Below are 25,431 nucleotides of genomic sequence, written 5' to 3' on the forward strand. Positions count from 1 at the left end.
TGAAATTACAATCATCTACAAGACCAGTAAAACTATACCGAATAGTAACTTGGCTACAAAACACTATCCGCTGTGTTTATTTTTTTGATTTTCAGGGGAATTTCAATCGTTTTTTTTTGGAAGTCTTTCAGCCAGAGTTGGGAAAAAATAAGGCTTTTTAGAATTGGGAAGGAGCCGAATATCGGCCTCTGTTATATAAGGATGAAAAGCCCTGCAAATGTAGCCGAATACGATTTTACGTTGCTATCCACACATCTCTCTCTATATTGCGGAGGATACCGACTATATTGCAGAGGATACCTGACGATAGTCGATGTATCCCGATTGTTAAAGCCTGTTTTTACACACGTCCAAGATGGCGGCAAGCAGACGAGAAGTTTGCGATGAGCAGCGAAAATGATAAATAACACTGAAATTAACAGGGGATATCACATGGTTATTAGGAGATAATTTAATGTGTGTGTCAATTAACGCAAAATACTATGTTCGGGATGAACAACAACAAATATATATTAGAAATGTTCACAGTGAATGTGCGTCACGGAAATCTGTGTTGGGAAATTGGAGTTCACAAAGTTAAAGCATTAAAGACGAGAACCGTTCGAAAATGGAAAGAGACAAACATGATTTGATATATATGTTAGTGGATCTGTGTATATTCAGATTCATATGCATATTCTGCTTTATTATGTTTGTCACGCTGTATAGTTTGGTGAAATAGCATTGAACTGAGGATGTCAATTGTGCAAGATATTAAAAGGTAAACAAATGAAATGTATTATTTTAGCTCCATTTAATACAACATTAACACTGCAAGAACACAAAAGCGTGTTTGTTAAAATTTGTTAATGTTGTCACCATATCATATTTTACTTGAAAAAACATCTTGAATCAAATTCATACTCTTAAAGAGATTATGATTAAATCATAATGGTACATGTATATTGAAGAATCTATAGATTCAGTGATTTTTTTTGCTTTTATTTGTTACAGCCTGTGCCATTTAAATTGGGAAAATTAGCGCGATAAACCGTGAAATTGGGAAAATAGCGCGATAAACCATGAAATTGGGAAAAATTAAGAATTACATGTATAAATATGAGTATAAGTAACAGAATTAATATTGTTTTTAAGTGCATGTTCAGGGGGTTTTCTAGCCATTTTGAGAAAAGGAGTCTGGTGAAATTGGGAATTTTTTTTAATCAATAAACGTGGCAAATTTGGGAATTATTTATCGACAAAAAGGACTAAATTAAAGGTATATAGTTTGTAAGATGTTTAAAAAAATTAAGTTGAAATCTAGAGTTAAGAAATCATAAGACACTTCTTTCTTTAAAAAGGGGGGGGGGGGGAATTTGGAATTTTTTTGGGAAATTTTGGTCAGATTTTTGGGAAAAAACGTGGAATTTCGCGATTGGGAAGCAGCCGGAATTCGGCGGTAATTTTGGGCAAAAAAAATCACTGAGATTATTGCAAATTTAATATGCATGTGGAAGGATATTAACTAAACGTTGTAAGAGGACATGACAGCAACCTTTATAATATAAAAATGCTGTTAAACATGAACTTAGCAATTTTTATTCTGTTCTTATAATCATATTTATAATGTTTCCCAATTTCATGGTTTATCGCGCTATTTTTCCCAATTTAATGGTTTATCGCGCTTATTTTCCCAATCCAAATGCCACAGGTTGTAACATAAAAAATAAAATAAAAATCACTGTATTGTTTAAATGAATAATTGCACTTATTTCAGACTACATCCAGGCCACACCACGTGGAGGCGCTTGATCTTGTCCATGGCCCGTAATTTTGAAAAAAAAGTCCGAAAGTTAAGAAAATATAAAATCTGTCTGAGTGTAAGGTAAAATATAGATAAATAGACTCTTTAATGAATAAAAAAAGAAGAGATTTTTAAATGAAAATGGGAGTAATTTAAGAGATTAGTTAATGAATAAAAGAAGAAATGTACGCATTTGAAGGTTGTAGATACACATGTGCTGAACTTTAATTTTCTGATTTAATATCATTGGAAACACTTTTATAGTATTGACAGAAGTTGTTTTCGAAGAGCGGATAGAACAATTAATTATTAATTTAATTAAGATCCCGAGATACACAACAAGATGAAATTATAATTGAATAAAATGGAACATCTAATTGCGCACAAAAATATAGAAAAATAACGTATGACAACCTGGTGGAGAATACGGGTCTTAGGCAGTCAGCCGACACCACCCGAATAATTTTAATTAATTCTAATTAACATAGTTTTAATTAATTTCAATTAACACAATTTAAAATCGTTATTGTATTATTTTAGAAACGCTTATTTTTAATTTATGTAAGGAATTGTGCAGTTTATTTTCTGATAACAATATATCAAATTGATAACAGTTTTACGCACTTGCGTTAAGCCCCATATACACTACGCGACCCGTGATTTTTGCCTAATTTGCAAAGTCAAGGCGGGCATTTTGCTTTTTGGGTGGAAAATCACCGCGATTTCACGTGACTCGTCACTCCGACGTCGCGCGAGAGCAAGATAATCTTCTGGCTAAATCCCCTCAATGTTGTGGTGATTCGCTGCGATTCGCCGCAATTCGCCGTGATCGCAGTGACAACGATGACTCGCCAATTCATGCATAGAAACCGAATCGTATCGATAACTTTATACATGTACATAACGCTTCTAATGTGCACAATTATCCGATAATCCAACATCAAAAAATAATCTTGAACATTTATGTCCGTCGGTAAATATGTTTGAGAATTTCATTAAAACAACCATATGACTACGCCATTTTTCAGAAGTGTATAGAGTGCAGCGCATAATGTGGGACACAGCTTTCATTAATTGGACGAGCGTATTTAAATTTAGATTGATACAATACGATCTTACAAAAAACGTTTTATTGCGTCATACGCCTTCATGTAAAAAACGTTTTCCTCCTGGAAATTGTGCTATTAATGCATAATATTATCAAAACATTTTTTTCACACGTAAAGCGTTGTAACAAATTAATATACAATTCAAAACAAATATACCATAAGTATAAATGTTCCGTAAAATTCCCAAATGAGAATAAAAATTTATAATCCGAAACACACTTCCGATGTTTTAATGTTAACACGACGTTTACAAATGCTTTCAATATAGTCATCATGTACATGTATATTTCCCGACAAAAGAGCGCGAAAATTATGCGGCAATGTACAAGGTCAAGGTATACGAGTGTGCAAGTATTGATTTTTTTATACAAACTGCGTAGCGCAGAGAACATTGAATTCTGTTGATTTCGGTTAAATGTTTCATGCCAATTAGACACTTGAACAAACACTATCACCCGCTGGACAGTACACACTAAATAATCAAATGTTGAGGGTTTTTCGTTTTTGGCGTGAAAACCCAGAGAAATGCATGTGCATTATACCTCATCATAAATTTATTGAACTCTGCGAACGCTAAGTGCTACGTTGATATACTCGTGTTTTTTTTTCAGCAAAACAAACACAATGTTTAACGGCTTTAATATATAGGCAATGATGTAATAACAACAAATTATTTACCACGATGTCATAATAACATGTACTTAAAAATAGAACAGTAATGTATTTCCGATTTCCGGCTTATCAAGCATTGTGAATGTATGTACAACGCTCGGAAAGTAACGCGAGTAACACGAGTTATCCGCATTGGAGCCTGAAACAGAAAATAAATAAGTATAGCATATTTTAGTCCAAATAATTAGATGTAATCTACCGATTACATTTAACCTTTAAATGAAAGCGTTACTTAAACAATTTCCCGTGTCTTAAGGCGCGAATATTTTGCTAAACACTGTTAACAAAAGGGCTACACGTTATAATTCTTAATGAAATGCAAAAATAAGTATTAACATAATTAATAACGTCAATTAACACACACAGTAAGATCAAAGTTTAAATGGAAAACTTATATCATCGAAATCAAATACCATGTAGAGAAACAAGGTATTTATAACCGACCAATGACGAAACACTATGCAACTTTCAATTTACACAGTGCTACGCTACATGTATATTGCAACAATATGGAATTTGAACAGTGGTGAGTGTATTCGGGCCTGGAATATAATTGATTGTAAGTTTTAATAAACATTCTGCTAATGCAATTAGTTAAATAATGTTTACATGTTATGTTAAATAATTATTGCATGATCATTCTTCTGCGCTGTTATATAAATTTGGAGCCGTTAAAGCTTCCGACATTACTTCATCACGTTCATGTCAGAACGGGAGTATTTTAGCTAATACGCCCATTGCATACAACAACAACAAAAGCTTTATTATTGCAATGTATAATGTAAGTGTATACATATATGTTACATGTACATGTAATGTAGTGTAACCCTTAATTTAAATCTCTTAAAAAGGTGAACCACGGCGGTTCGCGGTGATTTGCGGTGATTCGCGCTGATTGCGTAACAGCGAGATACATCGCGCGACGGTCGCCGAGACATCGCCCAAATTTTCTTGTCGCTCGGAAACACCGCAATTTGTCACGTTGCATCGATTGCGGTGATGCGAGAATCGCGGCAAAAATCACGGGTCGCGTAGTGTATACAGAGTTGTTCATATATTATTTGTGAGAATAAAGTGGGCTGTTTTACTTCGACTTAGTTATTTACGTTTCTCATGCATCAGAGAGTATTAATTTGCGCTTAGCGCTCACTGAACCAGAAAAATGGCAGAAATAATATTCGTAAATTAAGGAATATGATATTAAGACAAATAATCGATGGACGTATAGAGCCATTAATTTTTCCCCGACTCGAAAAGAGACGGAAGCCATATTTGAATTTTAAAACACTCAAATGACAACGTGTACGCATTGTCTGGGTGTTAAATACTGTATGCTGGTACATGTATGTACTCATCTTGCACTCAATTTGTAATTAAAGGTAATTAACATTTCCAAAAATGAGCTAATGCACTTTAGAAAGCACCTCTAAGACATTGTCAGTCCTATTGAAGACAATTACAATGTTCAAACTTATCTTAAATTGTTTGTAAAAAGTAACTTCCATTAAGGCAATTACTAACACGTGGTAAACAAGCATTGTTTCAGTTCGGTAGATGTTTCGCAGTTTGACACGCTAAGTGCATGCACGTGCAAACAACCGATCTTGTAAGGCGTGTAAAGTTTGCCTTTGTTGGTTTTAATATCTTGAAATTCTAAAAAATCAGCAATTTATACAAAAAATTAAAGTTATTATATGAAAGCTTTCCCATCCGTGAGAAGACAACGCTTTCACTACAGTAGCAGTAATAGATTATACTATATACCATAACTGGTGTTCCTCGGTTAATATCGCTGACCTGAACAATGTTAACAAACGAGTCCCGCCGAGTGGATAAATTGCATTTGATTTAAAATAAAGGTACATACTTTGTTGTTATTGATCTTACGTAAGCGTGGAACAATTTAAGTATGAAAAAGTGCACACAATATGTGAAAACGGGAGGTCCGTACCTGTAGCAAACCTCAGTGGTTTGGCTATAGATACGGATCCGTACCTCTAGAACCAGATTCTAGAGGTATGGATCCGTACCTGTAGCCACTTCCTAGATTTTTATTGACTTATGTTTTGTTTTGTACATTGTATCCGCCATATTTAAATATTTGGTACCACTAAAGCAAGAAATAAATGATTTTTATTGACTTTGTTTTTTTTTTGTACGTTGTATCCGCCATATTGAACAATATACCATATATATATTTTGCACGTCGGGTTATGTGCTCCAGCCTATAAAGTCAATAACGATGTGGTATCGGATACAGAATCCACTGTTACAAATCTAAAAATAAACATGTCAGCGAGTAAAGTGTGTTGAAACAATGTCGTGTTTTCATAGGGTGCATGCAATGGATAACATCTGTAGGTTGCCATTCAGGTAAATTTAACATGTTGATGAAGTTTATTATGCCCCCCTTCGAAGAAGAGGGGGTATATTGCTTTGCTCATGTCGGTCAGTCTGTCGGTCGGTCCGTCCACCAGGTGGATGTCAGACGATAACTCAAGAACGCTTGGGCCTAGGATCATGAAACTTCATAGGTACATTGATCATGACTCTTAGATGACCCCTATTCATTTTGAGGTCACAAGGGCAAAGGTCACAGGTGAAGGTCACAGTTACTGGAAATAGGCATTTTAAGGATTTAGCATGGTTCAAACAAGGGAAACAACTACCGTTTATGCATGTTCTTTTTGTCACAGCATTTGCCTCCCTTGTAAATTAAATATATTTAAATTTTACCAAATGTAAGGCTAACTGCATTTTTGTAATGCATTGTATCAATAACCACCACCACCACCGTTGTTCACAGTGACAAAAAACGTATTCACACAATGGCTGCTACTACAACTTATAGCCCATATAGGGGGGCATGCACGTTTTACAAACAGCCCTTGTTTATTATTTTCCTCAATTTGGCTCGAACGACGTCAGTTTAGTGAAGCGCACGGATTCAGTGCGCTGAACTGCACCCATGTATAAGAAGGGGTGCATATGGACTCCCAGAGCCACCATAGCAAAAATTATCAAAGGCTCTGGGAGTCCGTTTATATGGACTACATTTCACATTTGTTGTTGTTGATGACAGATATTCATATAAAGTCATATCAATAGGATCTAAGATAGCGAACAGACCTGTTTAGGAGGTTTGTCCGACATTGTTTTTTTATTTTATTGTTAATAGTACATGTACAGTGAATCATCTGCTCATGCTTAATTAATTGGTCAATATACAGTACACTCCACGTGTTTTTCCCAAAAAACGCGCTCACTCTGCGGGTTTTTTTTTCTGCTAGCGAGTGTTCACGCAGCGTTGGAAGAGCGAGGTGAACTCGATAAAACGCTCAGCGTAACGCCGCGTTCGCTAATTCCCACGGCGTGTATTACTTTAGCCTAGTCGGTAAATACAGACAATTTCCATTCTTATCAGTGACCGCCGCGCAACGTCGCGTTAGCAGTGTGCTACTGGGCATGCCAAAAAATAAAAACAATGTTATTAAAAATTGTTTAAATACTGTATAAAAATAAAGATAATTGTATAGAAAATTAATACATATAAAAATTATGTTTTTTAATTCACAGGTACGTCTACAATATGAATGAATATACGACATGTCATGCGTTTTGACAAATTAATATTTAAATCATAATACATACTGTATAACACAAGGATAAATGTTGCGTAAAATTTCCAAATGGGAATAATAATTAGTAAACCAAAACACACTACGATTTTAAATGTTAACACGACGTTTACAAATGCTTTCAATATACAGTCATCATGTATATTTCTTGACAAAAACGCGCAAAAATTATGCTGCAATGTACAAGGTCAAGGTATACTCCTGCAAAGCGTGCGTGTATTGATTTCTTGATACAAACTTTGTAGCGCAGAAAACACTTAATTCTGTTGATTTCTGTTTAAAGCTCCTTTGGTATTTTTTAACAAAATGATATCGCGAATAAGTTTATATTTCCTCCAAAATAATTTCAAATCGAACACGCCGAATCTTTATCATAACGGTATTTTAGTAGAGTAATTATTTTAAGAGTAATTGTACTGTAAACTGATTAAAGAAGACATCTGGGCAAAACTGACGTTATGAAAACACGCAAAGCTTGTCTACTGACCTATTGTGTAGACTGCTGTCTGCGGTGTTTTGACAAAAGGGATTAACATGTGTGAATGTCACTCTGCCGATTTGGTCCATAATTACTGGTGAACATTGTTTTGACTACACTCTAAGCACTAGAACCTTGAAACTAACACACATGGTAGCTATGAGCATATGTGTGACCCTGCACTATTTGGAATTCTGATCTGACCCCAGTGCCTGAGTCAAAAGTTATGGGGGTTGGGGTGGGGCCGGGTCTGAGATTTTCACTCATTTTTATGATCGGGGCTATATTGTTTTTGGCCCGTCTGTCTGTCATTCATTCGTGTATGTGTGTGTCCCAAAACTTTAACCTTGCAATATTGAAGATATCAACTTCATATTTGGCATGCATGTGCAGTGTTTTTTCATTCAAAATCGGGTCCGGTGATCAGTCCCATTCCCAATGGAAAAAAGTATATATTTTTCCCGAATGGGAGCTTACAATTCCCAATTGAAGGTTCCCTCCCCCCCAATTTATTTTATCTTAATATTTTGTTCATCTTCCATCTATATTATATAAGTTTAACGTCAGTAAATATAATACTTAAAACACTTGTATTTTCAATTTTAATGCATTTTTAAGCAAAACAACAGCAACACTAATTTCCCAATTTTATTAAAAACACAAATTTTCCCAAGCTTATTCCAAAAACAGTGAAAAAAACACGCTGATGTGTATCTCACGGAGCTGCACATTTTGAGTGGTGGAAGGTCAAGGTCATCCTTCAAGGTTAAAGGTCAAATATGATTGTACATATTTTTGTATTTTTTATGTCCCCCACCACTATAATGGGGGACATATTGTTTTTGCCCTGTCTGTTAATGGTTGGTTGGTTTGTGTGTTTCAACTTTGTTTGCTCCAACTTTAACATTTTGTCATAACTTTTGCAATATTGAAGATAGCAACTTGATATTTGGCATGCATGTGTATCTCATGGAGCAGCACATTTTGAGTGGTGAAAGGTCATCCTTCAAGGTCAAAGGCCAAATATATGGCTTCAAAGCGGCGCAGAAGGGGGCATTGTGTTGCACAAACACGGCTCTTGTTTTATTATGCGTTATTCACTGGAATTTATATCTGACAACAAAGAGAACAGCAGATCTTCTTGCGTCTTTTCACTGTCCTTGACAATAATAATATTTTGTTTCACCTTTTCCACATGCAAAAATAAAATAAGATATACATACCCCACGTTCTAAGGCCTCCAATCGTCCTGGATGAATGATTTGATCATACGCTTGCTCAGAATGTAGTCAAATGATCAAAAAAAATTTTTCTCAAAATCTCAACGCATAACAGAGATATTCAAGTTAGAAAAGTGTTGCGTCAGAAAAGTCTCCAAGTATAGAGTGTCTGCCTTGTTCTCTCTATGGGGTCTTTCTGGCTGGGTTACATACTGTTGCTGATTGTTGTGGATTTGCCTCCTTTAATTAAATCCACCAAGATGTCAGAATGACGCATTAACAATACCAAAACAACAACTTTGTACATCAAAACAGTATAATATCACACAATCACACATTAATCTTTGGCTCTGGTTCCCATTCTTCTGCCTGTAAACGCCTCAGATTTGAAATTGATATACTTTTAATCAGTTTTGGCTACCTTAATAATGCCCCAGACTTGAATTTCCATTATGAGTTGCATATTGATATCAGTGAATTTTTTTTGCCCAATTGGGAAAAGCACCGGTACCAGAACAATTGGGAAAATTGTGCGTGAAAAACACTTAGATTCGCGTTGTGCAGTCTTCATATTGGGAATTTGGTGTATTTGATTTTTTGCTCCCAAATACTTTAAAATTGATAACTAAATGTTGTCAAGTTGTCAATATGATATTTACTTATAGGTTTAAGCCAAAGAGCTGCTTTATATGGAAACTAAATGTTGCATTTTATTTATATAAATAAATAATTCTTTGACAGCAATTGCATGTGCAGTGTTTTTTTTCATTCAAAATCGGGTCCGGTAACCGGACCCATTGATTCCCAATTTAAAAAAGTATATATTTTTCCCAAATGGGAGCTAAAAATTCCCATTGGAATGTTTCCACAAAAAAATAATTTTTTTTTTTTTTTTAGATCTCAATATTTTGTTCATCTCCCATCCATATAAGTTCAACTTTAGAAAATATAATACTGGACACACTTGTATCCTCAATTTTGAACCTTTTTTTAGCAAAATAACAACAACACTAATTTCCCAATTTTAGTCAAAACGCCATGAATTTTCCCAATCCAAAGAGACCCAGCCCCATTCTCAAAACAGTGAAAAAAAACACTGATGTGATATTTGTTATTTTTTCCGAATTGGGAAAGTGCCGTTTTCCGTTACTTAATAAGGAAGGAAAAATATTGCTGAATATACATACCTGCAGTGCTCCAGCTAGGCCTAAATTGAAGGGCGCCCCGTCCTGCACTTCCAAACCTCCGCCCTGCCCTTCCTAGGCCCCCCCCCCTGCCCTTAAAAAAAAAAGTTTTATTTTTACATATGAGGATTAATAAACCTCTTATTACATTGTATGTAATTTATTCCTCATTGTAGACATTATATTTGAATGGTTTAATGATAATGGAAATAATATATTCTAACAATTATTAATAACATATAAATTAATATGCAACAGGAAGCATTCCAGAAACGCCCGCGCCCTTCGAAAGTGCCCTTTTGACAAAATACTGCGCGTCGAAAGTGCCCTTTTGACAAAAAAGCCCCTCTGCCCTTTTTCAAATCCTAGCTGGAGCATGCATTATACCTATATGCTTGTTTGTTTCAGATCCCTGTCAATGGTAGACCGTGTTTAGTAGCATGGGGGACAGAAGACCCTCCACACCTGGTATTGATGGGCCTGGTAAGAGCTTTCATTATCCTTGCTGGCCTCATGAAGCAGTTTATTCTCACCATTTTGGGAATGGTGCCAGTCCATTTCACATTTTGGATTAGGAAAAAGCACGTCGTTTTGACTAAAGTTGGGAAATAAGTGTTGTTGTTTTTCTTACAAATGCTTCAAATTTGAGAAAATATTGTGTTTGATATTAAACTTGCTAAGGTTCAACTTAGAGCAGATGGGAACAAACTGTTGAAAAAAAAAGTGGAAATATTTTATTGGGAATTTCTAGGTCCCATTTGGGAAATATATGTGCTTTTTTAGCGCACCTGAGCACAACGTGCTCATGGTGAGCTTTTGTGATCGCCTTTTGTGCGTTGTGCGGCGTCAACATTTACCTTGTTAACTCTCTACAGGGCACATTTATTGTCCAATCTTCATGATATTTGGTCAGAAGATTGGTCTCAATGGTCTTATATGGCTATAGTAAAATCTTGTTAATCCTCTAGAGGCCACATTTATTGTCTGATCTTCATGAAACTTGGTCAAAAGATTCATCCCAATAATATCTTGTATGAGTTCAAAAATGATACTGGTTGGTTGAAAAACATGACCGCCAGGGAGCGGGGCATTTTTCCTTATATGGCTATAGTAAAACCTTGTTAACACTCTAGAGACCACATTTATTTTTTGATCTTCATGAAACTTGGTCAGAAGATTTGTCCCAATGATATCTTGGATGAGTTCAAAAATGGTAACCTTTGCTTGAAAAACATGGCTGCCAAGGGGCGGGGTATTTTTCCTTATATGGCTATAGTAAAATCTTGTTAACACTCTAGAGGCCACATTTATTGTCCAATCTTCATTAAATTTGGTCAGAAGATTTGTCTTATTAATGTTTTGGATGAGCTCGAAAATGGTTACGTTTGATTGAAAAACATGGCTGCCAAGGGTCAGGGCATTTTTCTTATATGGCTAAATACAGTACAGCCAACGCGGCACAAACATAATCGGCGGCTATGCCACAGCCAGATTATTAGTATGCGGCGGCCGAATTGTGTGTTCACGCGGCGTATCGCCGTGGCACTTGGCATCGATCCGCGCAACGACGCCGAGTCTGTATTAACCTCGCGTATTTTCGCGGAGTAAATCCGCCGCATATGTACGCGGCGGATCGAGTGAAAAGATATCCACCTACATGTACATACATGTATGTGTAGCGTAGAAACCAAGATTTACGCTGGTTTCATAATTATTATTTTCACGTTTTAATAAGCGAAATGGCACGTAATGGGCTTTAACAAATTATCATTGAATTAATTACGCGCAACTGTTAATGTTTTGTTCGATTATCAAATTATCATTATTCAATTTGTAATCCTAAACGCACTTCCGAATTTTAATGCTAACATGACCTAGCGAATTCTAGCGTCAAATAAACAGTGCTGAAATATCCTTTGTTTCATAAAAAGCACGCGAAAATTATGCAGACATGTAGAACGTCGTTTGGAAAGTGTGGGTGTATTTTGTGTTGTATAAATACATGAACATCACGTCAGGCGTCAATCGTGTGTTCAGTGGAAAAAAAACCATCCTGATTAGACCAGTGCTCACACTGGCCTTCAGAAAATAATAGCCATAATTTTTTTCCTGAAAAAAATTATAGCCAAAACAGACGCGGACTTTTCTGCAAAACGGTACTGAAGGCAAAAAGAACGAAAAAACAATGAATCTCATTTTATCTATGTTTTATTAAATGTATAACTATTGGATTTAAGTTATTATAAATAATATATACTTAAAAACAAGCATTATATCAGTGTGTCATTTTCTTATAAAATAGTATCATGGCTTTACAATAAAGAATACAATCAATGTTGTGGGTGTGACTTAACAAACCAGATATCAGCTACAGTTACATACACATAAGAATAAAGGGTAGAGGCCCCAACCCACCCAGAGCCCTTACTAATTATACTTTTTTTAATAGTTTTTCCAATTGCAATTTCTGGTGAATACATGTACAATTAGAAATATTATAAACCACCCCTTCCGTATCACCGCATGTGTATTTGTCATTCTATTTTTGCTATTATGAACTTCGAAAATAAATCATAATCGACGAAAAAACTACGGTAATCTGAAAAATTGTACACGTTTTGCACATGAAATGTGCATAATATAAAATATTAATATGCATAATCTAAAATGTGCATATCATTTCACTGCTTTATCTCTTAATACGACGTTTGTCATCGGCCGCAATATTGTAGGCAGAGGCCAATATCAATTGTAAATGATTTATTCCAAAAATAACTCTTTCGCAATGCCCCTCATGTTTACATCAATTAACGTCACAGCGCGTGAGTTAAAATACACCACCTCAGTGTAATTCCAAACACGTGTTTCGTTAAAATTAGCTCGCCATGGCATATGTCGGGTCCCTTTGAATTGGGTAAACCAGGTTACCTAGTTAAAAATTGAAATCATTATCACACATCAAAAAATGTTGAAGCAGACGACAAACAGCGTTTTTGGGGATAATTAGTTGATGGCGATTAAATAATTATTTCATCAAGCAATGTTCAAGGTAATCTAATTGCAGCAAACAATGGCGTGAAAAACAAAACCAGCCTACAATATTAGCAGAGATTTTCAATAATGACGATTTAATTTAAGTAATAATTGGCAAACAATTAACAAAGATCAAATAGTTACCGATAATTGGTAAAGCACGGGGAGATTAAAGACGTTTTTTCCAAAATATATCACTGCTGTCAGACACTGATTGAGAAAAACGCTCTAGGCCACGATGTCGCAGAAGTTATAGACGCATGTATGAGAATACACAGGGCGAGTGTGTACACAGGTAATCTTGTTATCGATTTTTCCTGCTTGATGGCCCGATTTGCAGGCGTTTCGCATTCACCAGACAACTTTTAGAGGCAATTTGTTTTTTGATGTAGGCGGATAAAATAATCGCCATTTTTTCTAGACAATTTTTACAAATAATAGCCAGTTAGATAAAATAATCGCCATTGGCGATAATGTCTGGCAGCAGTGTGAGCACTGATTAGACGTTATTTCATCATCTCTTTAAATAGCAACAAATGCCAAAATGTTTTTGATACTTAAGGAAATATGGAGAATGTTTATGTATCGTAAATATTTACCAGCATTTGCTATAAAACTGGAATATACGAGATTTTCGGGTAATTAGTAGCGATATTAACTGTATAATATGAACAAAATAAAACGTGTTTATATACGCATATTCAAACAATAGTTATAATAACCTGATAATTAACAAAACAACAAATACGGCTTCACCATCTTTGATTATTGATGTGGCTTCAAACTGCTAACTTTCTCAGCTTAAATATAAAAGCAAAATCAACATGCAATTAATTTATAAATCCACCATATGCTTGAGCCTTGACCATTTGTATGTGCGAAAACATAATTACGTGACCTTGTTTATGTGTGAAATACATACACTACAGGCGGGAAACAAACTTAATTGGCCAGACACATTAACTATGCTTACATGTATATGCTAATACAATCGGCGCACAATAAATTTATTATGATTATAATTATTATTATAATTGTTCTTTCAAAATTTGTTAACTACATGTAACTAATAATTTTAAAAATATTTTTTAATTCATGATGCGCATCGACTCGGCATCATGTCGCGTATCGCAGCATGCCTCGGCGAACAGATGCAAAGCTTCGCAGCGAAATGCGACTTGCCGCCGCATACTGACGCAGCTTCAACGACTGATGCGGCATCGATTCGTTTTGCCTTGCCGCCGCAGATCGCGAAATACCTTTGTTCCGCGTTGGCTGTACTGTATGGCTATAGTAAAATCTTGTAAACACTCTAGAGGCCACATTTATAGTCCGATCTTCATGAAACTCGGTCAGAAGATTCATCCCAATAATATCTGTGAAGAGTTAAAAAATGATGCCGGTTGGTTGAACATGGCCACCACGGGGCGGGGCATTTTTTCCTATATGAGCTTTGTGATGAGTTTGAATACTTCTGTTGTAAAATGATCAAATTGGCCCGTCCCTTTGTATTGTGAAAAATTGCGGCATTTCTATTAAAATTGGGAAATTAGTGTTGTTGATGTTTTGCTATCAAATGCTTCAAAATTGAGAATAAAAGGTTTTCAATATTCTACTTACTTAGGTTCCACTTATACAGCTGGATGGGAGATGAAGTAAATGTTTAGATTCCCCCCAAAAATGTGTATGTCCCTGGTAGGGTGGCATATAGCAATCATACTTTCTGTCTGTCCATCCAGAATTCTGTTTTCAGAGATTTTTTACGCAACCCTTTCAGATATTGAGCTGATTTTTGGTATGTGAGTCTACCTACATCATGACCTACAGTTGAAGTGTAAAATTCGTTCCAGTCTGTTGATTTTTGACGAAGAAACATGTACAGGCCTTTGACTGATCTAAATTTTTGCCAAGGGAAGTAGTAAGCTTCAAAGGGAGATAATTTATTTTTATCATTTCATTTTTGACAAAGGAAGTATTTTTTTTAAAGGGATATAATCCAAGGTAGAAGCTTCCATTTATAGAAACTAAAAGGCAAAGAGATTTGAGAAAAGAGTGGACAGAGTATTTTTTTCTATAATAACGGGTTTCCAGAGGGATTTCTTACTCAACGTTTTCAGTTATTGAGCTGATTTTTGTTATGTAAGTAAATATGCATGACCTATAATTGAAGTGTGAAATTCCATTGAATTTTGGTTAAGTTATGGTTAAGCCTTGAACTAATAGAAAATTTCTCTATAATACATTTAATCATTTTCCGGAGTTTTTATCACACAAGGCTTTCAGATACTCATCTGTTTTTAGCTCATCTATTTTTTGAAAAAAAATTATGAGCTATTGTCATCACCTTGGTGTCGGCGTCGGCGTTGGCGTCGGCGTCCGGTTAAGTTTTGCGTTTAGGTCCACTTTTCTCAGAAAGTATCAATGCTATTGCATTCAAACTTGGTACACTTACTTACTATCATGAGGGGACTGGGCAGGCAAAGTTAGATAACTCTGGTGTGCATTTTGACAGAATTATGTGCCCTTTTTATACTTAAAAAATTGAAAATTTTGGTTAAGTTTTGCGTTTAGTTCCACTTTTCTCAGTAAGTGTCAATGCTATTGCATTCAAACTTGGTACACTTACTTACTATCATGAGAGGACTGGGCAGGCAAAGTTAGATAACTCTGGCATGCATTTTGACAGAATTATGTGCCCTTTTTATACTTAGAAAATTGACAATTTTGGTTAAGTTTTGTGTTTACATGTAGGTCCATTTTATTCCTTAAGCATCAAAGCTATTGCTTTCATACTTGCAACACTTACTTACTATCATAAGGGGACTGTGCAGGCAAAGTAATGTAACTCTGACTGGCATTTTGACAGAATTATGTGCCCTTTTTATACTTAGAAAATTTAAAGTTTGATTAAGTTTTGTGTTTAGGTCCACTTTATTCCTACAGTATCAAAGCTATTGCTTTCATACTTGCAAGATTTATGAACTATCATAAGGGGACCGTGCAGGCAAAGTTATGTAACTCTGACTGGCATTTGGACGGAATTATGGGCCCTTTATACTTAGAAAATTGAAAATTTGGTTAAGATTTATGTTTTGGTCCACTTTACCCCTAAAGTATCATAGATATTGCTTTCATACTTGGAACACTCACAAACTATCATAAGGGTACAGTAAAAGGACAAGTTGCATAACTCTGGTTGTCATTGTTACGGAATTATGGCCCTTTTTTGACTTAGTAACTTTTAATATATGGTTAAATTTTGTGTTTCGATCCACTTTACTTCTTAAGTATCAAGGCTATTGCTTTCAAACTTCAAATACTTACATGCTATCATGAGGTTACTGTACCTGGCAACTTGAATTTTACTTTGACCTTTGAATGACCTTGACTCTCAAGGTCAAATTATTAAATTTTGCTAAAATTGCCATAACTTCTTTATTTATGATTAGATTTGATTGATACTTTGATGAAACTACTCTTACCTGACATACCACAATAGACTCCACCCAACCATCCCCCGTGCCCTCCCCCCCTCCCCCCCCCCCCCTCCCCCCCTCCCCCCCCCCTAATTTTTTTTTTTTTTTTTTTTTTTTAAGATCATCTCACAAATGACCACCACACCCTCACACTATACCCCCACCCCAACCCCCCACCCACCCCCCCCCCAATTTTTTTTTTTTTTAAGATCATCTCACAAATTACCACCACACCCTCACACTATACCCCCCCTCCCATTTTGTTTTTTAAAACTGTTATGTTTGAAATACCGTCCAACCATCGCAACCAAACCCCCCCCCCCCATCGCCCGCCAACCCCCCCCCCCCCCCCCCTCGATTTATTTATTTATTTTTTTTTTTTTTTCGCTTTTTTGGAAGATAATGTAATAAATGTCCACAACCCCACACTATACACCCCTCTTCACTCCACTCCTCCCTCCTTTGTGATTGAAAATGAGAGTCCCTTCACCTTTAAAAAGAAAATAGATGAGTGGTCTGCACCCGCAAGGCGGTGCTCTTGTTAGTATGTGGGTCTATCTACATTCCGGTCGATTGATTTGTCCGTGAAGTTTGACCTTAGACTTCTTAATTTTCTGTTTTCCGCAGGTTTGCTACACAACGCTTTCAGATATAGAGCTGATTTTTTGATGGATTTTATAATGCATGTTTTCTATAATAGCTGTTTTCCGGAGATTTTTGTATGCAATGCTTTTGATATTGAGCTGATTTTTGGTATGTGAGTCTACCTACATGACCTACAGTTGACATGGGAAATTGGATCAGGTCCATTGTTTATTTGTTTATGGGCCTTTTGACCTTGAAATTCTCTCTATAATAACCATTTTCCGGATTGTTTTTTTACGCAATGCTTTTAGATATTGAGCTGTTTTTTGGTATGTGCGTCTACCTACATGACCTACAGATGAAGTGGGAAATTCGTTCCAATCCATTTAATTGTGGCGAGGTAATGGGCCTTGGACAAATTTTCTCTATAATAACTGTTTTCCGGATGTAAGTTTACGCAACACTTTCAGATATTGAGCTGATTTTTGGTTTGTGAGGATACCTACATTACCAAAAGATGGAGTGTGAAATTCATTTTAGTCCATAGATTTTTGGCGTAGTTATTGGTTGACATTTTTTTTATGCCCCCGTATCGAAAGATCGGGGGCAAATTGTTTTTGGCATGTCTGTCTGTCATTAATTCATTCATTGTGTGTGTCCCAAAACTTTAACCTTGGTTTAAGTTTTGCAATAACTTTTGAATTATTGAAGATAGCAACTTGATATTTGGCATGCATGTGTATCTCATGGAGCTGCACATTTTAATGTGGTGAAAGGTCAAGGTCATCATTCCAGGTCAAAGGTCAAATATATGGCTTCAAAGTGGCCCAATAGGGGGCATTATGTTTCTGACAAACACATCTCTTGTTGAGCTTTAACGATATCTTTTATATTTTGCATGCTTACAATGTAACTATTCAAAACTTTTGTTATATATTACATCTCAGGAAAGAGCAGGAACCGAAGAAGAAGTAAATCTAAGGATAGGGTAAACAACAACCAACAGGATGGTAACTCGCAAAGAGAGAGTCAAAATAGTCGTAGAGGCGCAAATAGCGGAAATTCTGATGAAGGTCAAGATAGAAATAATCCAAGGAGAAATTCTGATCAAGACAGAGGGGTAAATCAGGGGTTTCAGAATCAGCAAAGAGGGGGAAACAAGCCATTTCGAGGCAATCAAAATAATACAAATATAAGAGGAAGAGGCAGTCATCAGAGCGGAGGTAATAATTCCACACAACAGAGCGGGTATCATCCAAATATGGAACATGGACATTCATTTGCACCTGCAAGGGACAACATGAATCAAATGGGAACTAGTTTCGATCCTAGAAGTGGGCGTGGGTATCAGCCAAATATGAGACCGGGCTTTCCCCCAGGAGGTGGTCCACATATGGGCAGTGGCCTATTCCAACCACCACCAGGTGGACCACATATGGACCAACAATGGGCACCTCCAGGGATGCCCCCTAACAATCCGGGATTCAATAATATGGGACAAAGATATCCATACAACTTTGTTGGGCCTATGAATGAAGGCCCCAGGTATCCTATGTACCCACCAAATCAACAATCAGCAACTAGATACCATGCTGGAGAGGGGCTTTTACCTACACCACCACTTTTTGGACAACCACCGCCCCCTTCTTTTCATAGTAAGTTGTTTTTCTTTTTATTAGCTCATCTACTTTTTGAAGAAAAAAAAAGAGCTATTGTCATCACCTTGGCGTCGGCATCCAGTTAAGTTTTGTGTATAGGTCCACTTTTCTCAGAAAGTATCAAGGCTATTGCATTCAAACTTGGTACACTTACTTACTACATGTATCATGAGGGGACCTGGCAGGCAAAGTAAGATAACTCTGGCGTGCATTTTTACAGAATTATGTGCCCTTTTTATACTTAGAAAATTGAAAATTTTGTTAAGTTTTGTGTTAAGGTCCATTTTATTCCTTAAGTATCAAAGCTATTGCTTTCATTCTTGCAACACTTACTAACTATCATAAGTGGACTGTGCAGGCAAATTTATGTAACTCTGACTGGCATTTTGACAGAATTATGTGCCCTGTTTATACTTAGAAATTTAAAATTTGGTCAAGTTTTGTGTGTAGGTCCACTTTATTCCTAAGTATAAAAGCTATTGCTTTATACTTGCAACACTAACTAACTATCTTAAGGGGACTGTGCAGGCAAAGTTATGTAACTCTGACTGGCATTTTGACGGAAATATGGGCCCTTTATACTTAGAAATTGAAAATTTGATTAAGTTTTGTGTTTTGGTGCACTTTACTCCTAAAGTATCATAGATATTGCTTTCATACTTGGAACACTAGCAAACTATCATAAGGGGACAGAGCAGGACAAGTTGCATAACTCTGGTTGTCATTTGACGGAATTATGGCCCTTTTTTGACTTAGTAACTTTGAATATATATGGTTAAATTTTGTGTTTAGATCCACTTTACTTCTAAAGTATCAAGGATATTGCTTTCAAACTTCAAATACTTTCATGCTATCATGAGGGTACTGTACCTGGCAAGTTGAATTTTACTTTGACCTTTGAATGACCTTGACTATCAAGGTCAAGTTATTAAATTTTGCTAAAATTTCCATAACTTCTTTATTTATGATTAGATTTTCATTGATACTTTGACATAACAACTCTTACCTGACATACCACAATAGACTCAACCCAAACCATCCCCCACGCCCCCCCCCCCAAAAAAAAATAATTTTATTTTCATTTTCTGTTAATGATCATCTAATAAATGACAATATACCCCCCCAGCGCCCCCCCCCCCCAAAAAAAAAACACAATAATTTTTTTTTTTAATACATTGTTAAAAAACAAAAATAAAAACCAACCATCCCACACTAGAATTCCCCCCCCCCCCTCAAAAAAGCCCTGATTTGTCTGTCTGTTTTCTGTCTGTTTGTCCCAAATCATGTGTTTTTTCCATTATAAATTCCATATTGTCATGTGGCTTCATTTATTTTTGTTGACATAAATTTGGTCATTTTGTGTGAACTTAAGTTTGTGGAATTTCTAAATTTTGTATAAAAAAAAACGAAAACAAAAAGGAGCATTTTCTGTTTATTTTTGTCTATTATTTAACCACTTATGCTCACTAAACATACACTTAAAGTGCAATTTTCAGTAGTGTCCTATTAATATTGTCTACATATTGTAAAAATGTTACATGTTATGGTTATAAATGTAACATGCAATTAATAAATAGGATTATTGATAGGCGCCATGTACCAGGATGGAAACATGCAGTCCATTATGTGGGACCCATCTTGTCTTGTGTAATGTTTGACAAAAACCCTGGTTCTATTTTTGACAGTTTCAAACATGATCTGTAAAAAAAACATTATATGGAGATACAAACATAGTATTAATATTCTTTTCCACTTGTATATTTTTTTACCACTGTTATATTTGTAGCATAGTACACTATACCATATTAGAAAAACATATGTACAACAAATAAGACGTTATATAAAATGTCATTCACAATCCATGCATTTGAGTATAAAAAGAGAATATACGAAAGAAGAATCGCAAATTGGCTCCCAATTAATTATTGGATTTTTTTTTTTGCATTTTAAACCAAATAAGCATGTTTATTGTGCATATTAGAAAAGGTTATCAGAATAAATCATAAACTGTATGCATATATTGAAAATGTGTTTATATTAATGATTAAACTTTAAAAAAAAACATTGAACACTGATTCACAAAGTCGAAGAATTAAATAAAATATATATAGCTATGTTTTCGATATTTTGAAAATAACAACATTACCTGAGTGTTTATGGAATGATATCCCATCCGGTTGACATACGCCGGTTCATCCACATGTGGGGCTTGTATTTGGACATGTGTACCATCTGTATGATGGTACCCCAATTACATTTGGAAATCTAGCAATATTGTAGAAATCCTCCTTTATTTGGCGGATTTCTCCCGCAGCAGTTGGTAGATTTATGAATTGTCTTACAATTTCAGGCTCTGTCAACGCATCAGTAACCTGTGTAATTACCCGTGAAACTGTGGGTTGAGAAACCTCATGGACATCACCCTCATTTAGTTGAATGGTAGATGTCGCAAAATATCGTAATGAAATGAGAATTTTTTCGATACTGTTCTAACTATTGTTCCTGTTGTTTGTTGGTGCAATTACAGGAGTAAGTAGGTCATTCAGAAATAAAATCCCCTGTCTGTCCAAACGGTAGCGTTCAATAAGTTCAGAATTTTGTAGACTGTCTAGTAAATCTACCCTGTGAATAAAACGTCTAGCCATTCTGAAAAAGCAAATAAACAGAAAAATAGTTTGCACTTACTTCATAATTCCGTGTTAATAGTAATACATTGTACACACATTCGTAGACATTGCAAAAGGGAAAGATAAACACAATCTGACATGCGATACAGTTTAACCACATTGTCAGATATGTAAACACATCCCAGGCACAAGTACATAAAGCTTGCTTGTGTCCTATTATTTTCATCTCTTCAAATATATGATGCATACTGAGAAACGACGTTAAATGATACAAAAATCTATTGTTGTATTCATGAAATGAAATTCGCGTTAGATGACAACGATTTTACTTCCGGTAGAGTGTTTAAAAACCGGACTTCGAAAGTCAACGGAAAACAAATCGGTCTCTGTTAAGAACGGTGATACATTTCAAAGAAAAAACATACCTTTGGGATGGATTTTGGCCGAAAAATGACGACAACCACGGAAACTCGTCTGCTACATTTGTACGACGCCATTTTTAAGGTGATTTCGTTGGACTTAAGAGAGGTGTATGTGTCCCTTAACTTTGAGGGGAAAAACGGTGCAACCTAAGGCGTACGTTCTAAGGTTAGGAGTTTTGTGAATATGACTTAAGGAATTTCCTCAAATTTAAGGGGAAAACATAAAAAAACTTAGGCAAAATGACAACCTTAGGTTATTTTTCTCCCTTAGGTGGTTGGTGAATACCGGCCCAGTTAAGCCCTTGACAGTTAACAGTGCTGCAAAACCCTTGCAGCAAAACCAAAACTGTTGATTTTTTTAAGCAAGGGTCGTGTAATAAACAAACATCGTCAGAAGTACAAGTCTTCCCATTGAAACTCCTTCCATTGTTAATGATAGTAATTTAATAACAAGTGACTCTTTTTCATCGTCATCGTTGATTTCTGAAAGTGCTGACTGATATTCAACATGTCCTAATAAAATGGTGCCTGATGTGACTGAAGACTTTGTGTGAGCTTATTATGTGGAAAACTGTTGATCATAGTGGTGTGAATAAAGATTATGATGCTGAACTCATTCATGTAGTTTTAAATCCCAATTTATTTTCCCAATTTCTTGAAAATGCAGATAAAATTCCCAATTTCAAAGCCATGGGCTACATGTATCTTCCCAAAAAGCTGAAAAAAAGCCCTGGAAAAGCAGCGTTTCTGAACAATAATTCAACAACAAATCAACCGATTGGCTTGATACTTCACATGTGCATTGGCCTTGGACAGTAGATGACATTTATTGTCCCCTACCAGTTTCACCGGAGGGGACTTATGGTTTGTGCTCTGTGTGTCAGTCTGTCTGTGAATCTGTCTGTCTGTCACACTTTTCTGGATCCTGCGATAATTTTAAAAGTTCTTAATATTTTTTCATGAAACTTGAAACATGGATAGATGGCAATATGGACATTATGCACATCATTTCATTTTGTTCCTACGTCAAAAATTCTGGTTGCTGTGGCAACAAATAGACTAGAAATACTGCTGCAAATGGTGGTTTTCTGGATCCTGCGATATCTTTAAAAGTTCTTTATATAGTTTCATGAAACTTGCAACATGGATAGATGGCAATATGGACATTTTGCACTTCATTTCATTTTGTTCCTACGTTAAAAATTGTGGTTGCTATGGCAACCCAAAAAATAATCTGAATGGTGGAATTTCTGACAATGGTGGAGCCGTTAGGGGACCATATTGCTTGACAATAGCCTTGTTGAAATTGGGGTAACTAGTTCAAAGCCCTGTTTAAAGGGGGGGGGGTATATATTTCCGACCGCGGAACACTTGTTTTGCTTTATTTGTTACAGCCTGTGCCTCTTGCATAGGGAAAATAAGTGCAGTAAACCATGAAATTGGGAAAAATAGCATAGTGCTGGTTTCTTTTTACTTAATTATGCTCAATTGTGATACATTGACTATCTCTGATATTGTACCAATATACAATAAAGAGGGGTGTGAATAGTAACATACATTCACATATATCAAGCTACATTCTAGCAGTGATTTTTTTTTTGCTAAAAATTACCGCTGATTTTCGGCTGCTTTCCAATTGCAAAAATCAACGTTTTGTCCCTAAAAGCTGACCAAAATTTCCCCAAAAAAGCCCAATTAAAAAAAATAAATGTTTTTTTAGAAAGAAGTCTCTTATGACTTATGATTTCTTAACTCTAGATCTCAACTTTTTATTTAAACATCCTACTACAAAATATATAACTTTAATTTAGTCTTTTTTGTCTATAAATAATTCCCAAATTTGCCACTTTTATCAATTAAAACAATCCCAATTTGACACGACTCCTTTTCCCAGAATGGCTAGAGAAACCCCTGAACATGCACTTGAAAACAATTTTAATTCTGTTACTTATAATCATATTTATAATGCTTAATTTTTCCCAATTTCATGGTTTATTGCACTATTTTGCCCAATGTCATGGTTTATCGCGCTAATATTTAGCTCGGCTGTTTCAGAGAAAACCCGAGCAATTGTCATAGCCAGCTTGTCGTCCGCCGTAGGCGTCGTGCTAAAACCTTAACATTGGCCATAACTTTTTAAATATTGAACATAGCAACTTGATATTTGGCATACATGTGTATCTCATGGAGCTGCACATTTTGAGTGGTAAAATTTCAAGGTGAACATCATCCTTCAAGGTCTAGGGTCGAAAAAACAAAGTCAAGGGAAGTAATAAGCTTTAAATGGACATAGGTATCTGACCTGCCCACATATATATTTTTTTTTTAATAAATCAAAGCGGCGCAGTAGGTGGCATTGTGTTTCTGACAAACACATCGTGGTTAAAGGTCAAGGTAATCCTTCAAGGTCTACGGTAAAAAATACAAATTTAAGGGAAGTAATAAGCTTTAAAGGGAGATAATTATTCAATATTGAACATAGCCACTTTATATATTTGGCATACATGTGTATCTCATGGAGCTGCACATTTTGAGTGGTGAATCTACAGTCACAGTAGTGGCTTTTAATTATTTGCTACTAATAATAGAGATTTGTTAGAGACTTATTTTCAAGGGAAGTAATTTATATAATAATAAATCTATTATTATACATTTCCTTACCAAGAATTTAAGTTCTTTTTCACAGGTACTGTACAAATTTATTATTTTGATTATTTATAACTCAAATGATTGATTTGTCAAAGGTTTTTAGCTCTACTGGCCGTAGGCCAGAAGAGCTTATGGGATGGCATGGTGTCTGTCTGTGCGTTAGACTTTCTCTTGTTTATACGATAAAGTTCACATTTTTCATCTGATTCTTTTCAAACTTGTTCAGTGTGTTGATATTTATGAGGACTCAAACCCTATTGAAAATGGGTTACATCAGAGTAAAAAGTCCAGAATTATCTCCCCTTGAATTTGAGAAAATTGTGAAATAAGGCTTGTTTACGCAATAAAGTCCACAGTTTTCTTCCAATCATTTCCCAACTTGCACAGTGTCTTTATCTGAATGATGAGTCAAACCCTATTGAAAATGAGCAATATCGGAGTTATAAGTCCAGAATTTTTTCCCCTTGAATTTGAGAAAAAAATGAAAATCTTTAACATTTTGCCATAACTTTTGCAATATTGAAGATAGAAATTTCATATTTGGCATGCATGTGTATCTCATCGAGCTGCATATTTTGAGTGGTTAAAGGTCAGGGTCAAGGTCATCCTTCAAGGTCAAAGGTAAAAAAAAAATTAATCAAAGCGGCGCAGAAGGGGACATAGTGTTTCCGACAAACACATTTCTTGTTATTTTACATATAAAGTTCTATCCTTTTGAAACTTCAATGGATGTTTTATATCATCAAGGGCCAGAACCCGATTGAGAGTGAAGAAAATTTGTCCAACTTATTGTTGAAAAGGAGCCATTTGAAGTTCAAATTTTTCGTTTCTTCTTGTTAATGCGATGAATTCCCCATTTTGGGTCTGTTTGTTTAAAATTTACTCAGGATTGTTCAT

General features: G+C 35.6%; 2 protein-coding genes across 3 annotated transcripts in view; one reads left to right on the forward strand and one right to left on the reverse strand.

The window, feature by feature from the left end:
- LOC127881997 (polyamine-transporting ATPase 13A3-like) overlaps positions 1-25,431 on the reverse strand; it is a 563,467-nt gene that overhangs the window by 65,151 nt on the left and 472,885 nt on the right. The window lies entirely within an intron of this gene.
- Positions 1-25,431, forward strand: part of LOC127881993 (uncharacterized) — a 68,600-nt gene that overhangs the window by 8,166 nt on the left and 35,003 nt on the right. For both annotated transcript variants that reach the window (XR_008050370.1, XM_052430327.1), the window contains exons 2-3: positions 10,493-10,567; positions 18,126-18,833. Coding sequence is in view for 1 of the 2 variants with exons in the window: in XM_052430327.1 (XP_052286287.1) it covers positions 10,525-10,567; positions 18,126-18,833 (751 nt within the window). In the remaining variant the exon portion in view is untranslated. The remainder of the gene's footprint in view (positions 1-10,492; positions 10,568-18,125; positions 18,834-25,431) is intronic.

The sequence above is a fragment of the Dreissena polymorpha genome, chromosome 5, assembly GCF_020536995.1.
Source record: "Dreissena polymorpha isolate Duluth1 chromosome 5, UMN_Dpol_1.0, whole genome shotgun sequence".
Lineage (NCBI taxonomy): Eukaryota > Metazoa > Mollusca > Bivalvia > Myida > Dreissenidae > Dreissena > Dreissena polymorpha.